At 33.6% G+C, this 20,852-nt stretch overlaps 1 protein-coding gene, 1 long non-coding RNA gene and 1 pseudogene across 2 annotated transcripts; 1 reads left to right on the top strand and 2 right to left on the bottom strand.

Moving 5' to 3' along the window:
- Positions 1–369: 369 nt before the first annotated feature.
- Positions 370–2,503, top strand: LOC143079940 (uncharacterized). Its single transcript, XR_012979552.1, has 2 exons — positions 370–1,315; positions 2,087–2,503. It is a non-coding gene; the product is annotated as an uncharacterized LOC143079940 (long non-coding RNA).
- Positions 2,504–7,050: 4,547 nt separating this feature from the next.
- On the bottom strand, positions 7,051–8,673 carry LOC143079939 (uncharacterized; annotated as a pseudogene).
- Positions 8,674–8,681: 8 nt separating this feature from the next.
- On the bottom strand, positions 8,682–12,899 carry LOC143078626 (uncharacterized). The gene is made up of 2 exons (XM_076253476.1): positions 12,834–12,899; positions 8,682–10,976 (listed from the first exon to the last, which is right to left on the bottom strand). The coding sequence occupies exons 1-2, from the start codon at positions 12,897–12,899 to the stop codon at positions 9,681–9,683; spliced, it is 1,362 nt and encodes a 453-aa protein (XP_076109591.1). The 3' UTR covers positions 8,682–9,680.
- Positions 12,900–20,852: the final 7,953 nt, after the last annotated feature.

The following is a 20,852-nucleotide window of genomic DNA, read 5'->3' as shown; positions in this document are numbered from 1 at the left end:
CATCAATTCTAATAATCTTGGATCGACCTTTATAAACTTAAAAGTAATAAAGTTCACGCATCCATATTGTTCCGATTGCTAAAGACTTTTGCATCCGTCGACATTATCTTCGATTATACGGAGCCCCGCTAGGGACATGCAAAGAAAAAAAAATATATTGTGCGCACAAAATAATATATTGTGCGCACAACTTAAATATATTGTGCGCACAAAATAATATCGTGTGCGCACAAAATAATATCTTGTGCGCACAACTTAAATATATTGTGCGCACAAAATAATATCGTGTGCGCACAAAATAATATCTTGTGCACACAACATAATATATTGTGCGCTCAATTTAAATATATTTTGCGCACAACATAATATACTGTGCGCACAATATAATATAATGTGCGCACGACATAATATAATGTGCGCACAAAATGTTATTCAAATTCATTCAGCGCTGATGGTACGGCGACTAATATCTTCTCTTAAAAGTGAAAGAATGGAGAAATACATAAGGGTTTATTTCGAAATGGGACTCGATTATATGGAAATACTGGCACTTTTAGCAAAACATCATCACTACATTATTTCTTATCGACACCTGAAACGAATATTGAAGAAGCTACGTTTATTTCGCCGAAAACACTACACGCCACTTGAAGATGTCGTTGCTTTTATCAAAGACAACATTAAAGGATCTGGAAGGCTTCATGGTTATCGCTGGATGTTTATGAAGTGTAGACAAGCAGGTTTAACTATACAAAAAGAGTATGTGCGAATTATAATGCAAATTATAAACCCTGAAGGAGTTGAAATGCGACGAAAAGGTCGATTACATAGGAGAGAATATTGTTCGAAAGGGCCAAACTTTATATGGCATTTGGATTCCTATGATAAACTTAAACCTTTTGGAATATGCATAAATGGATGCATAGATGGCTTTTCTAGACTGATAATATGGTTGGAGGCAGGACAGACTAGTAGTGACCCTCGGGTTATTTCTGGGTATTTTGTCAAAGCTATTCTTCGGAAGGGAGGACCTATGGTGATAAGAGGAGATCTTGGTACCGAAAATAGTAAGGTCGCTGAAATGCAGTCTTTTTTACGACGCAATGATAATGATACGTATGCTCGAAATAACAGTGCGTTTCTTTACGGCACAAGCCAACATAATCAACGAATTGAATCATGGTGGGGAATTTATAGAAAAGAAAACTCACAGTTTTGGATGACATTTTTTAAAGATATAAAAGAGGATGGATTATTTTCAGGAGATCATCTTCATAAAAACTTGATAAGGTTCTGTTTCCTGAGACTGATTCAGGTACTTATTTTCGAACAAAATTATCCTTCCTATTTCCCTATTTTAACGCTAATATAATTATATAGACCAAGCAAAACAAAGGAAAATTGTTTACGTCCACAGTTAATGTAATTGTGGATAAATAAAAAGAAGTCATAATAGTGACTTATGTACCCATCAATGCATGGGCATAGACCAAATAAACGCCCTTTAAACTTCTATCCGCCCTCATGTCCAATTTTAATGCTTCAACTTAAGTCCGTTTATCTGTTCATTTATACCTTTTTAAGGCTAGCCATTTGTTTTAAACTTCAATATTTGTTTGTTTAACTGTTATTATACATAAGAATAAAACCTCTCTGAAAAACAAATCAAATGTCATTACAAGGCAGATTAGTACTCCCGACATGAAATTCATTTATAGTGAGGAAATTAATTGTTTTTATTTGAAAAAAAAAACACTGTAAAGAAATGTATATACTATAGCATATACTTCTGTTTATTTACGTTAAGCAGACAACAACTTAACTGCTTTATAAAGCTATCATAAAATTCTTTTCACTTAGATAATAATTGTGAACTAAAGACTATAATACGAACATATTTTGTGCAATAAAAATGTTATCCAAATTTTACAATGTCAACATCAGCCTTAAAATATATGCTTTAATATCATACATAATGTCACCTTCGAAAATATTCGTACCATCTCATGTCTTTGCATATAAAGTGTTTTATACACGAAAATTCATCGACTGAAACCTGAAACTAATTATTTATTTTCAATTCCAGAAAGAACTTTTAGAGGTTGTAAGTATTTGGAACGCCCATAAAATCAGAAAAAAATAATAAACAACATGGTGTGTATATACGACCGTATGTACTCTACTCGGTTCCTGAAGTGTACGGAACAAGTGATTATGTTACTAGCCCTGACATCGATGAAGTTGAAATTTGTTTAGAGCAATCTACGTATTGTAGTCTACCATGCGATGAAGACATTTACGATCTCGCAAACTTATACATGGAAGAATTAGGACATAGTTTACCAACAGATGCTTTTGAAGCTGCCACTTTGTATCGGTGTTTACTGGAACGATTTGAAACGGACTTAGCATTACAGTGATATCACTATCAAACTTATGTAGACTTCGATATTATGATTATTTTTTCTCTGGTAACATGTACAATTTTAAAATTATATTTGTGTTTATGCATTTTACTTTATGTCTGGTTTCGTTATAGTCCGAGATTACTCTGACGTCCAACGGCTTTTTTGCCAGACAAGCGACCGTCCCACGGCCCCATCTTGTCTGGCAAAACAGCCGTTGTACGTCAGAGTAATCTCGGACTAGTTTCGTTAATGTTGATTGACACAAGACTGACATGCTGCTCAATTTACGACATTAATTTTGTTATGCCACGTCGACGATATATTTAAGATAGTTATTATATTCAAAAGTCTTGGGTCCGTCCGTCTCTTTTTAGAATAAACTAGAACACACCCGTGATATCACGGGTCCGTGACTGAATTAAAGTATATAACTATGTGCAAGCCTTATTTTAGTATTAGTATTGTCATCTGATAAAGTCATGCCGATTATAAGATACACAGTTTTTCTCTGCTTTCAAGTCTTTCTGTTTGAACCCGTCGAACTGAAACAATAATATAAATTATTTGGAAAACAAAAGGTCCTGGAATGAAGTATTTTTTAATCAACAGCATTGTCCTATATAAGTTATAAATAAAGTTGAATTCTTTGCTTCGCTGTTTTACGTCATGCCCACTAACAAATTGAAAACTGTACCTATACGCCTTATTTTTAGTCCAGATTTTTAGTATTCGTATTGTTATCTTAGAAAGTCTTACTGATTAAAATACTACAATAGGTAACAATTTGACAATTTAGTAGTGTCAACCCTGTGGTTATGACCCGTGTATATAGCATATTAATCCTGAATACAACGTTTGGTGGTGCGCCTGTCAGATGAGGAACGTACAGAAATAGGTAACAGGTGAATATACTATTGGTATCGGTAGCGGACTCGACCCGGAACTTCTTAATTATTGGCAATATTAATTACGTGGAAAACAAAAGGGCCTGGAGTGGTGTAATTTTTAATCTACACCTTTGTACTATATTAGTTATATATAAAGTTGAATTCTGTGATTCGTCGTTTTTACGTGATGACGGCAGACAAATTGGACCTCGTAATTTTAGTATTATAGATGTTTTTAGTCATAGTAGTTTATGTGATATAGATACAATGGATAAGCGTTGATTCTTGAAAAAGAAACCATGAGCCCGCAGGTTATAAAGTCTTCAACTGAAATAAATTCTGTGGTTTCTCTGAAGATGTCATCGGCAAAGTGTAACATATATAAAGTTAGCCAAATCGAATTAATACTTAGTTCACATATCAAAAGATTACTTTTATGTTTGATCATGTAAAAGTACGAGTTTGACCCAAAACTTACTGTTCATCAGTAGTGAAATGTGACTGTGTGATCAGTCGAAGGAGTTTACCATAAATGCTCACAACAAGGTAAAACTGAGTACATATATAATTCAGAAGATGAAATATGAGTGCTAATGAGACAACTCTCCATCCATGTCACAATTTATTAAAAGTTAAAAATTATAGGTTTAGATACGGTCTTCATCACGGAGCGTTGGCTCACATCGAATAGCAAACTTTAAAGGTTCTCAAAATGACTAGTGTAAGACAACTTAAACAGGAAAATCAACTGTCTAATCTATAAAGAAAACTAGGATCACTTATGATCACATCAACAAACGACACTCAACAGGATCCTGAACAGCATTCTAATTATGATGAAAACTTTGTAAGACTTGTGTGAAATGTTTCAGGTCATGTTTTAGTTTCATTCTGGTTAATATGACAGATATTACAATAGGTCACAAGTATCTATTTTTTTTTTATCGATCTACGATAAATTTGTACAAAAGTTGTCAGTATACATTTTGAAACTGTAACAAAGCAATTTAGGAACAGTCAATGAAAATGTATACCTCAGTAGTATATTTTGAAAAAAAAGACACAATTATGAATCGTTTTTCCCCAAATATGGTCCCTTTTGGTTCATCATTTATTCAAATACTTTTGGTGCGATTGATCGCGATCAATGAGACAAATTAACTGCATATCCATCATATCCCATAAAAAGAAAAAATCAACGAAACCAATTTTGACAGACGTTTATCGATGCAAGCCTTTAATTGCGGAATCCTGACTTTAAGCAGGCAAACATAAAATGTCATAGTTTAAACATGTTTATGAACGAGCAATCATCCACACAACTGTGACAAAACTGAATCAGCACAAAACAAGAATAACTTGTTGAAAACGGATTTATTTATGAAATGAAAAAAAGGCACAGAACTTGTAATAAATAAACCCAACAAAGTACTGAAAACTAGTTTAAATTCAATTGCAAAAAATGGAAATCATTTTCCCTAGTCTAAGATATTATCAATAAGCATACACAGATATAATGAAAAAACAAGAGTGGCTATATTTTTATACCTTATGATGTCTGCTCTATGGTCGGGTTGCTGTCGCTTTGACACATTTCCTTTCTCAATTTTATTTATAAGATATTTTATATATAAATCACAAAAAGTTAACTTTGCAGGACCACTGAACCAGGATCCCTTACCGAAAAATCAGCCTTCTGGCAAACTGTTGGTGCCGCAAACACTGCGGTACGGTTGTTGCAAATAGTTTGCCGTAACTTCACCACGACTTCTTACCATGCAAACGAAGGTTGCAGCAGAACTGCCGCTAAGTTTTATAGCCTTACATAGTTTGTGATGAATTTCTGGCGACTATTTGTGGTGGACCTCCGGCAAACTTTGATCTATAGCCTGATAAAGTTTGTGGCGAACTTCTGGGAATTTTTGTGGTGAATCTCCGGCAAACATTTAAAGCCTTGTATAGTTTGCGGTGAACTTCTGACAAAACAAATGATAATGATGCCTTATGACCACCTTTCTGTTGAACCTTTTTCAAAACTGCACTTCTTATTCAAAATGATGCACATGAGGATCAACATTTAATTAATTATTATGACCAAAATTATTATTATGCAAAAACTGTCTAAATTAACTTACAAAGAGATGATCAATGATGAATGGCCTGTTCCAGGAACTAATTGAATCATATGTAGCTCAGACATCAATCATATATAACATCCGTTTACTTTTTACATGAAAACACCAACATTAAAACTTCCCTCCTATTTCAAATTCAAAGAAGCAGCAAGTCTGACTTTAGTACATGGAGCATGCTCAGTATGCGGCGAAGGATTGCTTTAAAGTTTGCTTACAAAGTTCCTTCAAATTTAAGAAAGTTAAGAGTTTGCGGCAACATTGCGGCAACTTTTACATATATTTGCCGGAAGGTCGTTGCTAGTGGCGAACACTGGTGAACAACTTTCAGGTCTTCTTGCAGCAATGTTTCTCTTTTCATTAGGGATAATGAGAACAAGGTCAGATGCCTGCCAGTTGGAAACCTTGGGTAAAATCATTCCATACAACCAAATATAGAAGGCCTATTATCACGAAAACATAACAGTCTAACACAAGGATCTTGCTAGATATGCATACACCAAATATAGTCATCCTTTTTCTTATAAAAAGAGAGAAATTAACATAAATAGTTTCCAAGTAGTCACTTTAATTCGTACATAGGTGTATGTCCAGACTACTCAGTGAACAATATTTTCTACGTAGTCAAGTTCGTCGCTTGTTGTTAGCAAATGCGTGTAAAAGAACTTAAATTTTACTTTTATTTTATCATACTATTGCTTGTATTTGTCTGGAGTGTCATTATGATAAAATAGGGTTCGTCTTCACCGTTTGACCAAACCATGTACTTTTCTACATTGGCTAGATGTATAAGGGGAGGGTTGAGATCTAATAAACATGTTTAACCCCGCCGCAATTTTGCGTCTGTCCCAAGTCAGGAGCCTCTGGCCTTTGTTAGTCTTGTATGATTTTTAATTTTAGTTTCTTGTGTATAATTCGGAGTTTAGTATGACGTCCATTATCACTGTACTAGTATACATATTTTTTAGGGGCCATCTGAATGACACCTACGGGTGCGTGAATTCTCGCTACATTGAAGACTCATTGGTAGGCTTCGGCTGTTGTCTGCTTTATGGTCGGGTTGTTGTCGCTTTGACACATTCACCATTTCCTTTCTCAATTTTTACTTTTGTTTACCCTTACGACCCATGTTCCCGCTATATAATATTTCTGTTGTATTTGAGTAAGGCCTGACTATTGTAACCGAAGTCCTTTCATGTTTAGGATAAGGTAAGTTAAGCTCCTGTTGCCTATTTTCAGTGAACTTGTAACCTTAGATCCCAAACAGCGTCAAGCAAAAGGCAACATTTACCGGAGACACAAGCTTCTGTAACAGAAGTATAAATACAAGTGCAATCAAGGGTTCTGCAACCAGGGTATTCACATTCAGAAAATGGCCAGAGAAAATCAAAAGTGTCACCATATAAATAGTACACATTGAATATGTTTATTTCACAAGACAAGACAAGACAAGACAAGACAACAAGATATATATATATATATATATATATATATATATATATATATATATATATATATATATATATATATATATATATATATATATATATATATATATATATACATGAATCTAAAACACACTTTCATGTTTGTTGTCTAGTTAAAAAAAAAACCATACATATATCTTACTGAAATTATTTATTTCAAATTTAATAAAGTATTCAAATATGTTGAAATTAACAATCACAAAAGTTGCATTTCAGCAACCATTCATTAAAAATTAACAATGCAAAACTCTTTAATCAGTAAAATCTTTTCTTTCTCTTAAGCTGTATTTCACCAAAAAAATACTCTTCTTTGTCATACCTTGCTTGTAAGCTCTAGTTTGTTTATTTTACATTCATGAAATAACAACAAAGTGTATGTTTGAGTATGAAACAAACTGAAAATACTGAACATGACCACTCAATGATTTTTCCACTTGTGATTATGTTAATTAATGCAATAATCATACAATGTTTATCAAAACATACACAAGTACTTAACATGCTGTTAAATTCACCACATGAAGAAATGACTGCTGGTCAACGTCCAAATTATTTTAGGAGAACAAGGTCTACACAAATCAAAAATTGTGAAAAATCTCTCAAATAAAATATAAAAAAAGTATACAAAAGTCAAGTTAATCCAACTTCCTTATTTAAGGGTACTATGTATAACTAATAATGAAGTTGCACTTCAGCAACAAACAGTTTTATAACAAAATTAAAACTGTATGAACTAAAAAATCAGTTGCATTTCAGCTACTTACATGACTAATAAAAAACAATTGAAATCTCAATAAAAATGTTAAATGTTAATATCTAATAAGTTGTGTATTTCACAAAAAAAGACTTAAATGAACAAAACCAATATCTTATTTCCATTCATCATAAGCTTTATCATGCCTAATTTGTAGGTTCTTGGGCTAGTTTCTTTTATTGTCATGTGAAAAAAAACAGGAAATACTGAACATGATATTGATACAAAGGCAATCAATGATAAAATCCTGCTGCTGATTTTACCTGGTTTGATGTAAATCAATGCAATTATACAATGTCCATTACCCATACAGAAGTATTTAAAATGTTGTTGAATTCGCTACGGAAAATAGTAAAATTTTCATAATTTCTTGGTATTCTGAGAACACGACCACATGTATGGGCTATTGGTCGACGCCCAAAACATCAAGAACTACAAATTCAACAGTGATTGTATCCTTCCCATCCAAAATTAAATCAGATCCAGTGCAAAATCTAAGAAATTTTTTCAACAATACTTTATCAAGTTCTCTAACATACCGCTGAAGGTGGTTCATAACTTCACGTTCCAAATTAGACAAATTATCTGAAAAATGCAGCATTTTGGTAACTTTGCGATTGCTGGGTTCCATTTTACTGTATATTTCTGTCAAATTCTCATAAGAAAGAGACTGTCCGAGTTGAGATAATATCTTGGCCCAAGCATCAGTTATAAAGTTGCACTCCTGAACCATTTCCTTATGTGCGATTTCTAGCAAAATACGCGTAATGCTTTCTTTTGTGACTGCAGACCTGCAGCTATGGTTCTCTAAAGCTTCTATAAGTTCATCATTATCAACTGACTCGTAATCTTTTAAAGCAGTGGAAAATAATGTTTTGTCTTCCTCAGTGATACAACAAAGACAATTTTCCATTAAATCTGACTTAAACTTTCCATACATTGCATTTTCCATAACAATTATGGAAAGTCCAATGGGCAAGTAATTGGCTATCTGCCATCCTTTAAATATAACTAGAACACACCCGCGAAATCGCGGGCATTCAGAGCGTAGTTTAAACTATCAGTATGTAAAGTGTTGTTGGAAGAATTTTGTTAAATACAGAATGACTGGAGAATTTCAGCAAAAGTATCATAAGTCATAGGTTATTGGGGACAGGAAAATGTTTGTTTTTACCCTCTACCTTTATTTCCAAAGTTCACAATTTTTGGTTTTCTATCAATTTCAATATGAACATACATTTAGTATGTTATGAACATTTATTTAAGTAAGGAGCCTGTAATTCAGTGGTTGTCGTTTGTTTATGTGTTACATATTTGTTTTTCGTTCATTTTTTGTACATAAATAAGGCCGCTAGTTTTCTCGTTTGCATTGTTTTACATTGTCATTTCGGGGCCTTTTGAAGCTGAGTATGCGGTATGGGCTTTGCTCTTTGTTGAAGGCCGTACGGTAACCTATAATTGTTAATTTCTGTGTCATTTTGGTCTCTTGTGGAGAGTTGTCTCAACATGGCAATCATACCACATCTTCTTTTTTTTTTGTAATCAATGAATTTTGTAAAAGATTTAATAACTGGAGAATTTCAGAAAAAGTATCAAAAGTTCACATGAATAATTTTAGGGCTTATCTGTATATTATGAACATTCATTACTATATAAATAAAGCGTATTTACTTTCAATTCTAAGTTTACTAATCGATCCATGGTGATCATTGATATAGTATACAGACCCTCTCTATTTAATAAACTCTGTGACTGCCGTGGATAGTAAACTTGAAAATGATAGCAGGTAAAATTCTGAAAATACACTTTATTCGTAGTATATGTATGTTCAAAGTATACAGAAAAACGCAAACCGGAAGTCTAATCTGACTTAAAATTTCGTACAATGACGGGACAATACCCGGATGCCTTTTTTCTCGTTTTTCTCCTAAAATAACTCAATCTGAATAATCATATGAATGGATGACAAATGCGACTATGCACTGTACCTATAGGACACAGAGGCGTGTTGATTAATTTATTGTGGAAAGAAGAGAAGCGACACCAAAAATGAGGTCTTCTCGTTTAATAGTATAGATTCTGCCAATGGACAGCCACTGCTCCTCTTGAAAATCGTGTCTTATTGTAGGGACTTTCTGTGAATTTCCAATGCAACAATTGTCCATAAACTCATTCCAAAATTCAGTAAGGCAATCTCTAAAAATTCCTTCCCCTACCCCTTCTTCCGCTTTTCCAGTTGGCAATATCATACTGACATCAAAAAATGTAGCATACATTATTGTTGGATCTGAAAATATTTTCATCATTTCTATCATTAAATTTCCTCTATGAACACTAATTTTCACAGAATGGAATGGATCAAGAAATAATTGTTCATTATTTATTAATCCAGGACCATCGGCGATTATTCCAAGACTATTAGTGATTATTCCAGGATCATTGGCGATATAACTATTCTCTGGCTGACTGTCAGATTGAGTGTGGATATCATTCAAAGGAATTGTTGAGTCATAGATATCATCAATATCAGCCAATACAGGTCCAAACTGAATTTCATCATCACTGCACATGTTCAAACTGGTATGCTCATTATAAGAACTATGAGAACTTTTATTTTCATGGTTTTCTAACCTCAACAGCTGTGAAACACTTTCTTGGTCTTCATTTTCTTTGGTCCTTGTTGTTGAATTCTTTTCTTGTTCAGTGTTATCCCTTTCTTTAGGTACAGTTAGTAAATAAAACCTTAACAGCCTCATTTTGCTTCGGTCATAAATATTCTCTACAGACAAATCTAAATTAGCTGACTGGCGTTTAAAGTCCATGATGTCAACCACAAAATTTTCAATCTTACCCCTGGGTGATATTCCTTCTGGAAAGTAAAGTTTTAAAGCTGTTTCTTTTATGGTACTCACTAGAGTATCTTTATCAACAATAAGATGTCTCGTCCCCCCTCCAGTTGGCCCGCGAACTTGTTTCATCCTATCTCCTTCTTTCATCAGCCAACCAAGTTCTATACGCCTTTCACTTTTTGCTGCATGATCATTTCCAATATTCTTGGAAGTAGAAGGATTGTCATCACTATCACTTGAGCTTTCATCTATATCTTTTTTTGTTTTAAACAAGTTTCTTTTTGATGATGGATGGAGTCTTTTTCTTATCTTTTGTAATAGTGTCTTCTTTTTTTTGGACTTTGAACCTGTACCACCCTGGTTCTTACAAAAATCTTTCACAGCTATCCTGTCCCCATAGATAGGGATGTACTTTGTCAGTTCATCATCAGACAATAATAATATCACTTGACAATCAATCTGAAAATATCAAAGAGACAAATGTTGATATAAGAACTTGTATCATTTTGTTTGTACAACAGATGTATGTCAATATACAACAGAGCCTAAAATTGCTCACCTTGCAATTTACACTTTCTATTTACAACTAGATATCATTGAGATGGGAGCCATCTCTGTGGGCCCCGCTGTGAATAATGTGCATTAAAAAATTGTATCTTTACCATAAGACATGGGTTTGTCAACTGAAATCAAAGTTTTTGACCTTGACCTTGACCTTTGACCTAGGAAGTTGTAAATAAATTATGACACACCCTTTGGTGTTGGTTTATAAACATGTCAAGTATGAAATGATAACGGTTCTCAAGATATAGAGCGGACACGATCTTTACCATAGGACATGGGGTTGTCAACTGAAACCAAAGTTTTTGACCTTGAACTTTGCCCTAGGCAGTCGTTCATAAATTATGACACACCCTCTGGTGTTGGTTCATATACATGTCAAGTATAAACTTTGAAATCATAACGGTTCTCAAGATATAGAGCGGACACGATCTTCACCACAGGACACAGGGTTGTCAACTGAAACCAAAGTTTTTTACCTTGACCTTTGACCTAGGAAGTTGTACATACATCATGACACGCCCTCTGGTGGTGGTTAATAAACATGTAAAGTATAAAGTATGAAATCATAATGGTTCTCTAGATATGGAGCGGACACAAAGTGTTACGGACGGACGGACAGACGGACGGACGGACGGACGGACAGAATGATCACTATAGGGCGACCCGCCTTTGGCGGAGCCCTAACAATATTAACTAGAGGCTCTTAAGAGCCTTTGTCGCTCACCTTGGTCTATGTGCATATTAAACAAAGGACACAGATGGATTCATGACAAAATTGTGTTTTGGTGATGGTGATGTTTTTGTAGATCTTTACTTTACTGATCATTTTTGCTACTTACTATTTTCTCTATCTATAATAAACTTGTCCCATTAGTTACAGAGGAAAATATTTTGTAAAAATTTACCAAATTAATGAAAATTGTTAAAAATTGACTATAAAGGGCAGTAACTCCTTAAGGGGTCAACTGACCATTTTAGTCATGTTGACTTATTTGTAGATCTTACTTTGCTGAGCATTGTTGCTGTTTACAGTGTATCTCTATCTATACTATATAGTATTCAAGGTAATAACAAAAAAATGCAAAATTTCTTTAAAATTACCAATTGGGGGCAGTAACCCAACAACCAGTTGTCCAATTCATCTGAAAATTACTAAGTGGATATGTATTGACTTGACAAACGATTTAACCCCTTGACAGATTTGCTCTATTAAAGTGCTTTGGTTTTTGAGTTATAAGCTAAAAACTGCATTTTCCCCCGATGTTCTATTTTTAGCCATGGTGGCCATCTTGTCGGTCGGCCGGGTCACCTGACACATTTTTTAACTAGATACCCTAATGATGATTGTGGCCAAGTTTGATTTAAATTGGCCCAGTAGTTTCAGAGGAGAAGATTTTTGTAAAAGTTAAAGACGACGGACGACGACAGACAACGACGGACGCAAAGTGATGGGAAAAGCTCACTTGGCCCTTTGGGCCAGGTGAGCTAAAAATATGGTTAAACATAGATTTGAGGAGAACAGCTTGACATAAGTATAATTTTTTTATGTGTGCAGATTTTAATAAGATATGTTGCCTTTTTAAAAAAAAAGCTGTTTGAAAACATTTTATTTCTAATTTCAGTCTATCCTTTGTTAGTACGACTTTGACCATGACATTTGATTGATGGATGGTGGTTTTAAAAACATGGCATTCAGATGCATATTCATAGTCTTTTTCTTATAAATTGTAATATATTCAAATTCATGCTTACCTTATCTTCCTCTACCTTGTATACAGGAATGTTTCTTTCTTTTAAAAATTCTATCAGGGAGACCATTTTTCTTTATAATTTCTATCAAAGATACAATCAATAATTAATTCTTATCAAAATACATTCATTTTGCAATAAAAATGTTTTTTTTTAAACTGTGAGGGCTACAATACTGTTTTGCTACTAATTTTTTATACAAAATAGGTTCTGTCTATTGCATCAACTCCTGAACATGCTGGATAGCTTTAAATTTGACAATATACATACTAGATGTTTATTTACTGAATAATGTTAATTTTAGTTTATGACATGTGTAAAATAAAATTGAGAATGAAAAAAGGAAATTTGTCAAAGAGACAGCAACCTGATGCGAACAGAGAGCAGAAAACAGGTGAAGGCCACCAACAGATCATCATCACAGCAAGGCAATGCTTTGGCTGGCCCCTAAACAAAAACATGTACACATTTAGGGACGAAATCAAAAGATCAATGTAAGATTAAAAACTTAATTCAAATAGTTTGGGGGTGGGGGGTTGAACTGCTGCAAGATTTGGTTATCCGATATTGATTTTTACATATCCATATGGGTCAATCATTTTTTCTCAAATTAAGTTAATAGGGGGGTAGGGGGGTCAGTGAAAAAACTATTTGAATTAAGTTTTTTATCCTTCATTGAACTTTTGATGTCGTCCCTTAGTGATAAACGACATCATACTATAAACATCAACATACATGTATACATGAACTAAAATTAAAAATCATAAAAGAGTAATTATTAATAAAGGCCACATTTAATGATTCAATATCAATTTTATATTGTTTTACTTTTTTAACCAGATACAGTAAGTGGTGTCATATATGCTACTTATTTATATACAATGTTTTGCTAAGTAAGCATACCCATACTTGGATGATGGTCAAATTGAAGCGTTTAAGTAATGAGGGGTGAAGCCGGACCATGCATACATTTTCTGCTCAGTTTCGATCAAGTTTTGGTGGCCAAGGTGTTTTTGAGATTATACCAATTTGTACAAAAATATGGAGAATAATTCAAATATTGGTCAAATTCAGTCTGCCTCCTAGTTTATGGACATACACATGATGTGACATAAATCACCTTCTTCGTTCGGTTGTACGATCTTTGCCTTTGGGATCAGATTAAATTGCATTCCAAAGATGGGTGGGGAAAGGAACGATTATCGTCACGGTGGTAACTTCAATATTTTTTTGTAAGATGTCCCCGGGTGAATGTGCCATTTCTCCATTTAAAATATACCCATCTTTCTATATATATAATACATTAAAATTGTGTATCCATATTATTTATACTGAAATAAACAGAGATTGATCTGTACTTATATATATATATATATATATAATTTTATTAACCAACTAAGAGTGAGGCCCTCATGGGGGGGGGGGGGGGGTCCTAGTAATCACATAATCACCATTTTTTTGCCAATATAATCACATAATCATTAAATATTTGCTTATCTTTAGTAATCAAATAATCAAAAACTAAAAATACAGTCCTAGGTAATCAAATAATCATGAAATATTTGGCTTAATAATCAAATAATCATTAAAAAAACGGCCAAGTAATCACATAATCAAAAACCCCATGAGGGCCTTCAAGAGTATGTTGGATGTGTACGGATTGAGTGTTTAGTCTTAGAGGCATGATTTTTTATAAGTTGTTAGTGGCTTTGAACTAGCTGTCAGATAACTGCGAATACTCTCAGATCTGTTCATAATGTCTTTTTGTGTCGGGATGTATAAATACCCGGCCACGTCCACTTGTATTTTGTGTCTATCTGATGAGTTCAGCCTTTTTCAACTGATTTTTATAGTTCGTTCTTATGTTGTACTGTTATACCACTGATCCAGGTTAGGGGGAGGGTTGGGATCCCGCTAACATGTTTAACCCCGCCACATTATTTATGTATGTGCCTGTCCCAAGTCAGGGATCCAGAGGGGGGGGGGTTCCGGGGGTTGGAACCCCCCCTTTTTGTGGACGATCAATGCATTTGAATGGGGACATGTAATTGGACCCCCCCCCCTTTTGTCCTGGGTTAGGAACCCCCCTTTTTAAAATGGCTGGATCCGCCCCTGCTGTAATTCAGTGGTTGTCGTTTGTTTATGTGTTACATATTTGTTTTTCGTTCATTTTTTTCTTAAATGAGGCCGTTAGTTTTCTCGTTTCAATTGTTTTACATTGTCTTATCGGGGCCTTTTATACGCGGCTGACTATGCAGTATGGGCTTTGCTCATTGTTGAAGGTCGTACGGTGACCTATAGTTGTTAATGTTTGTGTCATTTTGGTCTTTTGTGGATAGTTGTCTCATTGGCAATCATACCACATCTTCTTTTTTATAAGTACATTATTGCCAAAAATTACTGCCAGTTTATTAAAAACCCTAACTGGGCTGCTTAGTACAGACAAACTGGGCATTAATACAGGGCCATAACAGAAAAAACAGGGCAATTACAGAAAAACACATACACTTTTGTTCAGTTGGTTAATAAATGTATTAAGAAATGGGTGTTTTTATCACGGGGGGTCAACTTCCTATTATTGGGTATACGGGGATGTGCCAAAAATATGGGTCATAATTTTGCGAGATTTTATATAAAAATGACCCTCCTTTTTAATGACATCCTATATAAAAATGCATTTACGTTTGATAACTGTATATTGATTTGGGGAATGAATTTCATATCATATATAAAGATGCTATTGAGAATGTCAATTCATATATAAAAAATTAAGGGTAGATAGTATATTTATGAATTATGAGTGATGATGAGTTAGTGCTTATATAAGCATGGGTCTTAAGGTAATGACGTTGCTAACGTAAAATGTTATTTTCGCGACGTCAAACTGTGACTTATCGGGAAAAGATGCATTTTTCGACTGATTTTTATCATTCAAATTGATTTAATTTGAAAACGAGTTCATGGACCCCTATTTTTCAAAACAGCAATTTGTTTCATTTTGCAGGGAAATGATGTGACCCAAATTTTATAAAACTGTAAATAGAGATTTTTTTTTAATTTCAATAAACATGCAGCAAAAAATGACGTATTTTCCTCTATTCATGAACATTTGATAAATATGAGTTATTTCTGAATAAAAAATGCATAATTTTTTAGGATACTTATAAAATACAGAAATTACCGATAATTTAACAAAAAAAAATTTGTGACAGACATTAACAACTATAGGTCACCTTACGGCCTTCAACAATGAGCAAAGCCCATACCGCATATAGTCAGCTATAAGAGGCCCCGATAAGATAGCCATTTCAAAAAAGAAAGTACCCCCACCCTTTCCCATTTCCGAAAACCACTATATAGAATACCTTTTATTGTTTTGAATAAAAAAAAGAAGCTTACCTTACATACATAAACCATTTTGTAAACCTCTTTCAAATTAGTCTTCTTGAACACATGGTAATGTCAGCTTGAGCTTTATTCTTCAAACGTGTGGAGCAACATGCAGTTATCTGTTCCTACTTATTTTGTGCGCACATTATATTATGTCGTGCGCACATTATATTATATTGTGCGCACAGTATATTATGTTGTGCGCACAATATATTTAAATTGAGCGCACAATATATTATGTTGTGTGCACAAGATATTATTTTGTGCGCACACGATATTATTTTGTGCGCACAATATATTTAAGTTGTGCGCACAATATATTATGTTGTGCGCACAATATATTTAAATTGAGCGCACAATATATTTAAGTTGTGCGCACAAGATATTATTTTGTGAGCACATGATATTATTTTGTGCGCACAATATATTTAAGTTGTGCGCACAATATATTATTTTGTGCGCACAATATATTTAAGTTGTGCGCACAATATATTATTTTGTGCGCACAATATATTTAAGTTGTGCGCACAATATATTATTTTGTGCGCACAATATATTTTTTTTTTCTTTGCATGTCCCTAGCGGGGCTCCGTACGATTAAAGTAGTATTGATCTGACAACCGCTGTGCATGTATACTTTAACGACCTTTAAATGAATGACAAATGACAACATTGTCATTTTTTGAATGACAATTAAACTGTGTTGGAAAGATAACATAAATACACTTTCGTTTTTCGTTTTTTGGTTTTGTGAAATCAAAAATGAAAAATGAAAACACTTTCATTTTTCGATTTTAGTTTTTGAGAAATCAAAATTGAAAAATGAAAATACTTTTGTTTTTCGTTTTTTGTTTGTGAAATCAAAAACGAAAAACGAAAACACTTTTGTTTTTCATTTTGGTTTTTCAGAAATCAAAAACGAAAAATGAAAACACTTTCGTTTTTCGTTTTGGTTTTTAAGAAAACAAAAACGAAAAATGAAAACACTTTCGTTTTTCATTTTGGTTTTTATGAAATCAAAAACGAAAAATGAAAACACTTTCATTTTTTGTTTTTTGTTTTTGATATTTCAAAACGAAAAACGAATGGACGCAGATATACACGGAACGTGTTCAATTTATCTTTCCCACACTGTTTTAAATTGTCATTCAAAAAATGACAATGTTGTCATTTGTCATTCATTTAAATGTGCTTCAGACAATGAAATTATAACAATGTTGTCGATTTTTGTTACATTCCAAAAGGGTGAACATAAAGTTTTGTATATAATTTTAATTATTTCTCGATTTATATTGTAAAATGTTTTCTTTTCTTGATGTACAGTCATTAATAGTAAATGTTGCTAATGCAAACACTCCGGTATTCATTTAACATAATGTAGACCAAATAGACCGCATGACTTCTGAAGTGAACTACGGTGATAAAGTAATCAAAGACTTTCAAATTAACTTGTTTACATCTTTGATAAAGAATTAATTATTATATTTAAATATTACAAGAATCACAAATTTAAATTGTACAATATAATATTATATAAAGGTGGTACAAATAAATAGATTGATGACAACATCACACTAACAAGGGAGGTAACTACTTTAAAAACTGACATGAAAACTAGCCCGGTCGTTAAAGTATACATGCACAGTGGTTGTGAGATCAATACTACTTAATCGAAGATAATGTCGACGGATGCAAAAGTCTTTAACACTCTGAACAATATGGGTGGGTGAACTTTACTTTTAAGTTTAGAAAGGTCGACCCAAGATTATTAGAAATGATTACCAAGGTCCATCTGCCAGTATTTTACGAACATCGAGGACGATAATGTATTTTGCTTGATCAATTGATTAAAAAACAAATTTCTGCAATTTCACAATTCAAACCGGGATATTAAAGCATTCAATTATTTTGCCATTTGGAGCCTATACGGTATTAGTTTTGCTTATTTGTGAAGACTATACAAGGTGATATTAACTAGAGGCCGTTGATGGGGGATATTGGAATTGAGAATAGTGGACAAAAATATAAATGATAGAGACAATGCACCAAGAAATAAATAAAATAGCTAGAATAATGGTGTTAAAATGTAATGTCTCTGGGAGATTGTTATGGTTATTATACGGTTTCTCTTTATTTCTATGTCTATTAATTAAGAAGCATGCTTTCATTGTCAACATATTACTTATTTTGCAAACTACCATAGATTTCAGGTAATTGTTCTGCATAAAACCACATTGGAGTCCCTGCATTTTTTTTTCAAGTGGACCTCAGTTACCCAACCTATCCCATCATTACATAAAAGTCAATAAACAAATTTCTACGGCAATACTTTTGTCCGCACAATGTGTAAAGGGGAGCTGAGAAGCTGGATAAAAAAATCAAGGTTGCTGTTTGGCTTATTTTTTCAAAGATAGGTCCAAAGTTGGGGTCGAACACCCAACCCCACCCTTACCGAAAATGTGATAAGAATTGTCTCCACTAGGTGCAAAGGGAAGCTGGGTAGCTGAGGTCTACAGTAGAAAAATCCAGGGTGTTGTTCTGCTTAGTTTTTTTTTCTAAAGTAGGTCTAAAGTTGAGGTCGGATACCCTACCCAACCCTTACCGGACAGTTAATAAAAAAATCTGCGGCAATACTTTTTTCTGCACTAGGTGAGAACGTAAGTTAGAGATCTAGGGCCTACTTGATCAAAATTACAAGTTAATTTATAACACGGATTAATCTTTTTTAGCTAATAAATAATGTTCTTGCCCACCATACTTCGAATACAAAAAATAAACCTTTTGTCCAATCATATTTAAGCGGAATCCACTAGTTCAGAGGTAGAATGTTTTGTAAAAACAGTTTTGTGTGGCAAAAAGTTAAAGGTTTCTTGTAATGCAGAATAATTATTATTCAGTTTCATGAACTATTTGACAGGATGCCGATAATAAGGAAAGCTATTTCACACAATAGTGCAATTTTGCCGTCATTTAAAAAAAATCATTATTATTTACTATTCTATAAACACTCAAAAAGTATTGACTATTTAAAACGTAAAGCGGGCAGTACGCTGTGTAATATATCGAAAGCGATTAATTTGATAATATAGTGGTTATTTATTAATTAAAACATTTGAAGTACGTTTAAATCTTATGCAACATTTGTGTTTATGTAAATATTTGAAAACTGGCTGCTACCGACTGGCTGCTTGAGCCTGGTCTCACAAACTCCGCATTTTCATTACAGCTGATTACATTGAGTGTGTAGACAAAGGTTATATCTTTTGTTTGCTTGCTTGTTAGCTGAACCGTGAAGTCATTATTAGGTAAGGTATACTACCTTCCTGTAGAAGGATCCTAGTCCTACAGACAGATTGATTGGTTACCTGTCGAACTAGTCTACTCTGAAAGGAGGGTAGTTTACCTAATCTAATAAAATGTAATACAAGCAAGCTAACCAAGGATGCTACCTTTGCCTACACACTCAATGCAATCGGCTGTAACTTCTTTACATAAAAGGTTGCAACACCTTGCCAAATTATTGGGTTCCAATAAACGTTTGGAAAATGAAGTCAATGTGATTTCCCATAGGGTTTCATGCAGAAGAATTACCTGAAATCTATTATGGAAGCTTGCAAAAACAATATCAAAATCGAAATCTAACTGAACAATGAAGTTACTCACATTAAAAAAGGTTGAGACATTGAAGGCCAAATAAGTTTTCATATTTCATATTCTTGCGTGTCTTATTTTAATCAGACGGTCATTACAAAGAAATTTAATATTAAGACAAAAATTAATGAAGAGTTTCATTGGTGAAATTAACACTACGATACAAATAAAGGATTCTCAAATGATCATGACTTTGCTTGAAGTAAAATGATCAATCAATCAATCAATCAATTGATCAATCAATAAAATTGAGAATGGAAATACAAAATGTGTAAAAGAGACAACAACCTAACCAAAGAGCACAGCCGAAGGCCACCAATGGGTCTTCAATACAACGAGAAAATCCCTCAACCCTCCTGACTTGGGACAGGCGCAAAAATGCGGCGGGGTTAAACATGCTTTGTGAGATCTCAACCCTCCAACTATTCAACTATAGCCAGCTAATGTAAAATAAACAAACACACACAAATATGTACAGAAAAACTCAGTTTAAAAGAAATCCGAGTCCGATGTCAGAAAAGTAAACAAAAGAAACTACGCAAAATAAATATGATTCATAAATTGACAAATAACTTCTAGCAGTAACTGACATACCAGCCCCAAACCCCAATTAAACATATCGAAATGACATATAGATATAAGAAGATGTGGTATGAGTGACAATGAGACAACTCTCCATCCAAGTCACAGTTTGTAAAAGTAAACTATTATAGGTCAAAGTACCCTCTTCAACACGAATCCTTGGCTCACACCGAATAGCAAGTTATAAAGATCCCCAAAAATGACTACAGTGTAAAACCATTCAAACGGGAAAACCAACGGTCTAAACTATATAAAAAAACGAGAAGCGAGAACCACATCAACAAACGACAACTACTGTTTTTGTGTGTGATTATTTGATTACTAGACCAAATATTTCATGATTTTTTATTATATAGGACTGTATTTTTGATTAATGATTGATTACCAAGTTTAATAAAA

The sequence above is a fragment of the Mytilus galloprovincialis genome, chromosome 6, assembly GCF_965363235.1.
Source record: "Mytilus galloprovincialis chromosome 6, xbMytGall1.hap1.1, whole genome shotgun sequence".
In the NCBI taxonomy this organism is placed as follows: domain Eukaryota; kingdom Metazoa; phylum Mollusca; class Bivalvia; order Mytilida; family Mytilidae; genus Mytilus; species Mytilus galloprovincialis.
Note: the sequence above shows the minus strand (reverse complement) of the source record. Positions and strands in the feature narration are given on the sequence as shown.

What these genes read in the sequence shown, in the direction of transcription:
- LOC143078626 (XM_076253476.1), bottom strand. Translation starts at nt 12,899, where the DNA reads ATGGTCTCCCTGATAGAATTTTTAAAAGAAAGAAACATTCCTGTATAC. An exon ending in ACAAGGTAGAGGAAGATAAG is followed by an intron (nt 10,977 to 12,833) that starts GTAAGCATGAAT and finishes TGATATTTTCAG; the next exon opens with ATTGATTGTCAAGTGATATT.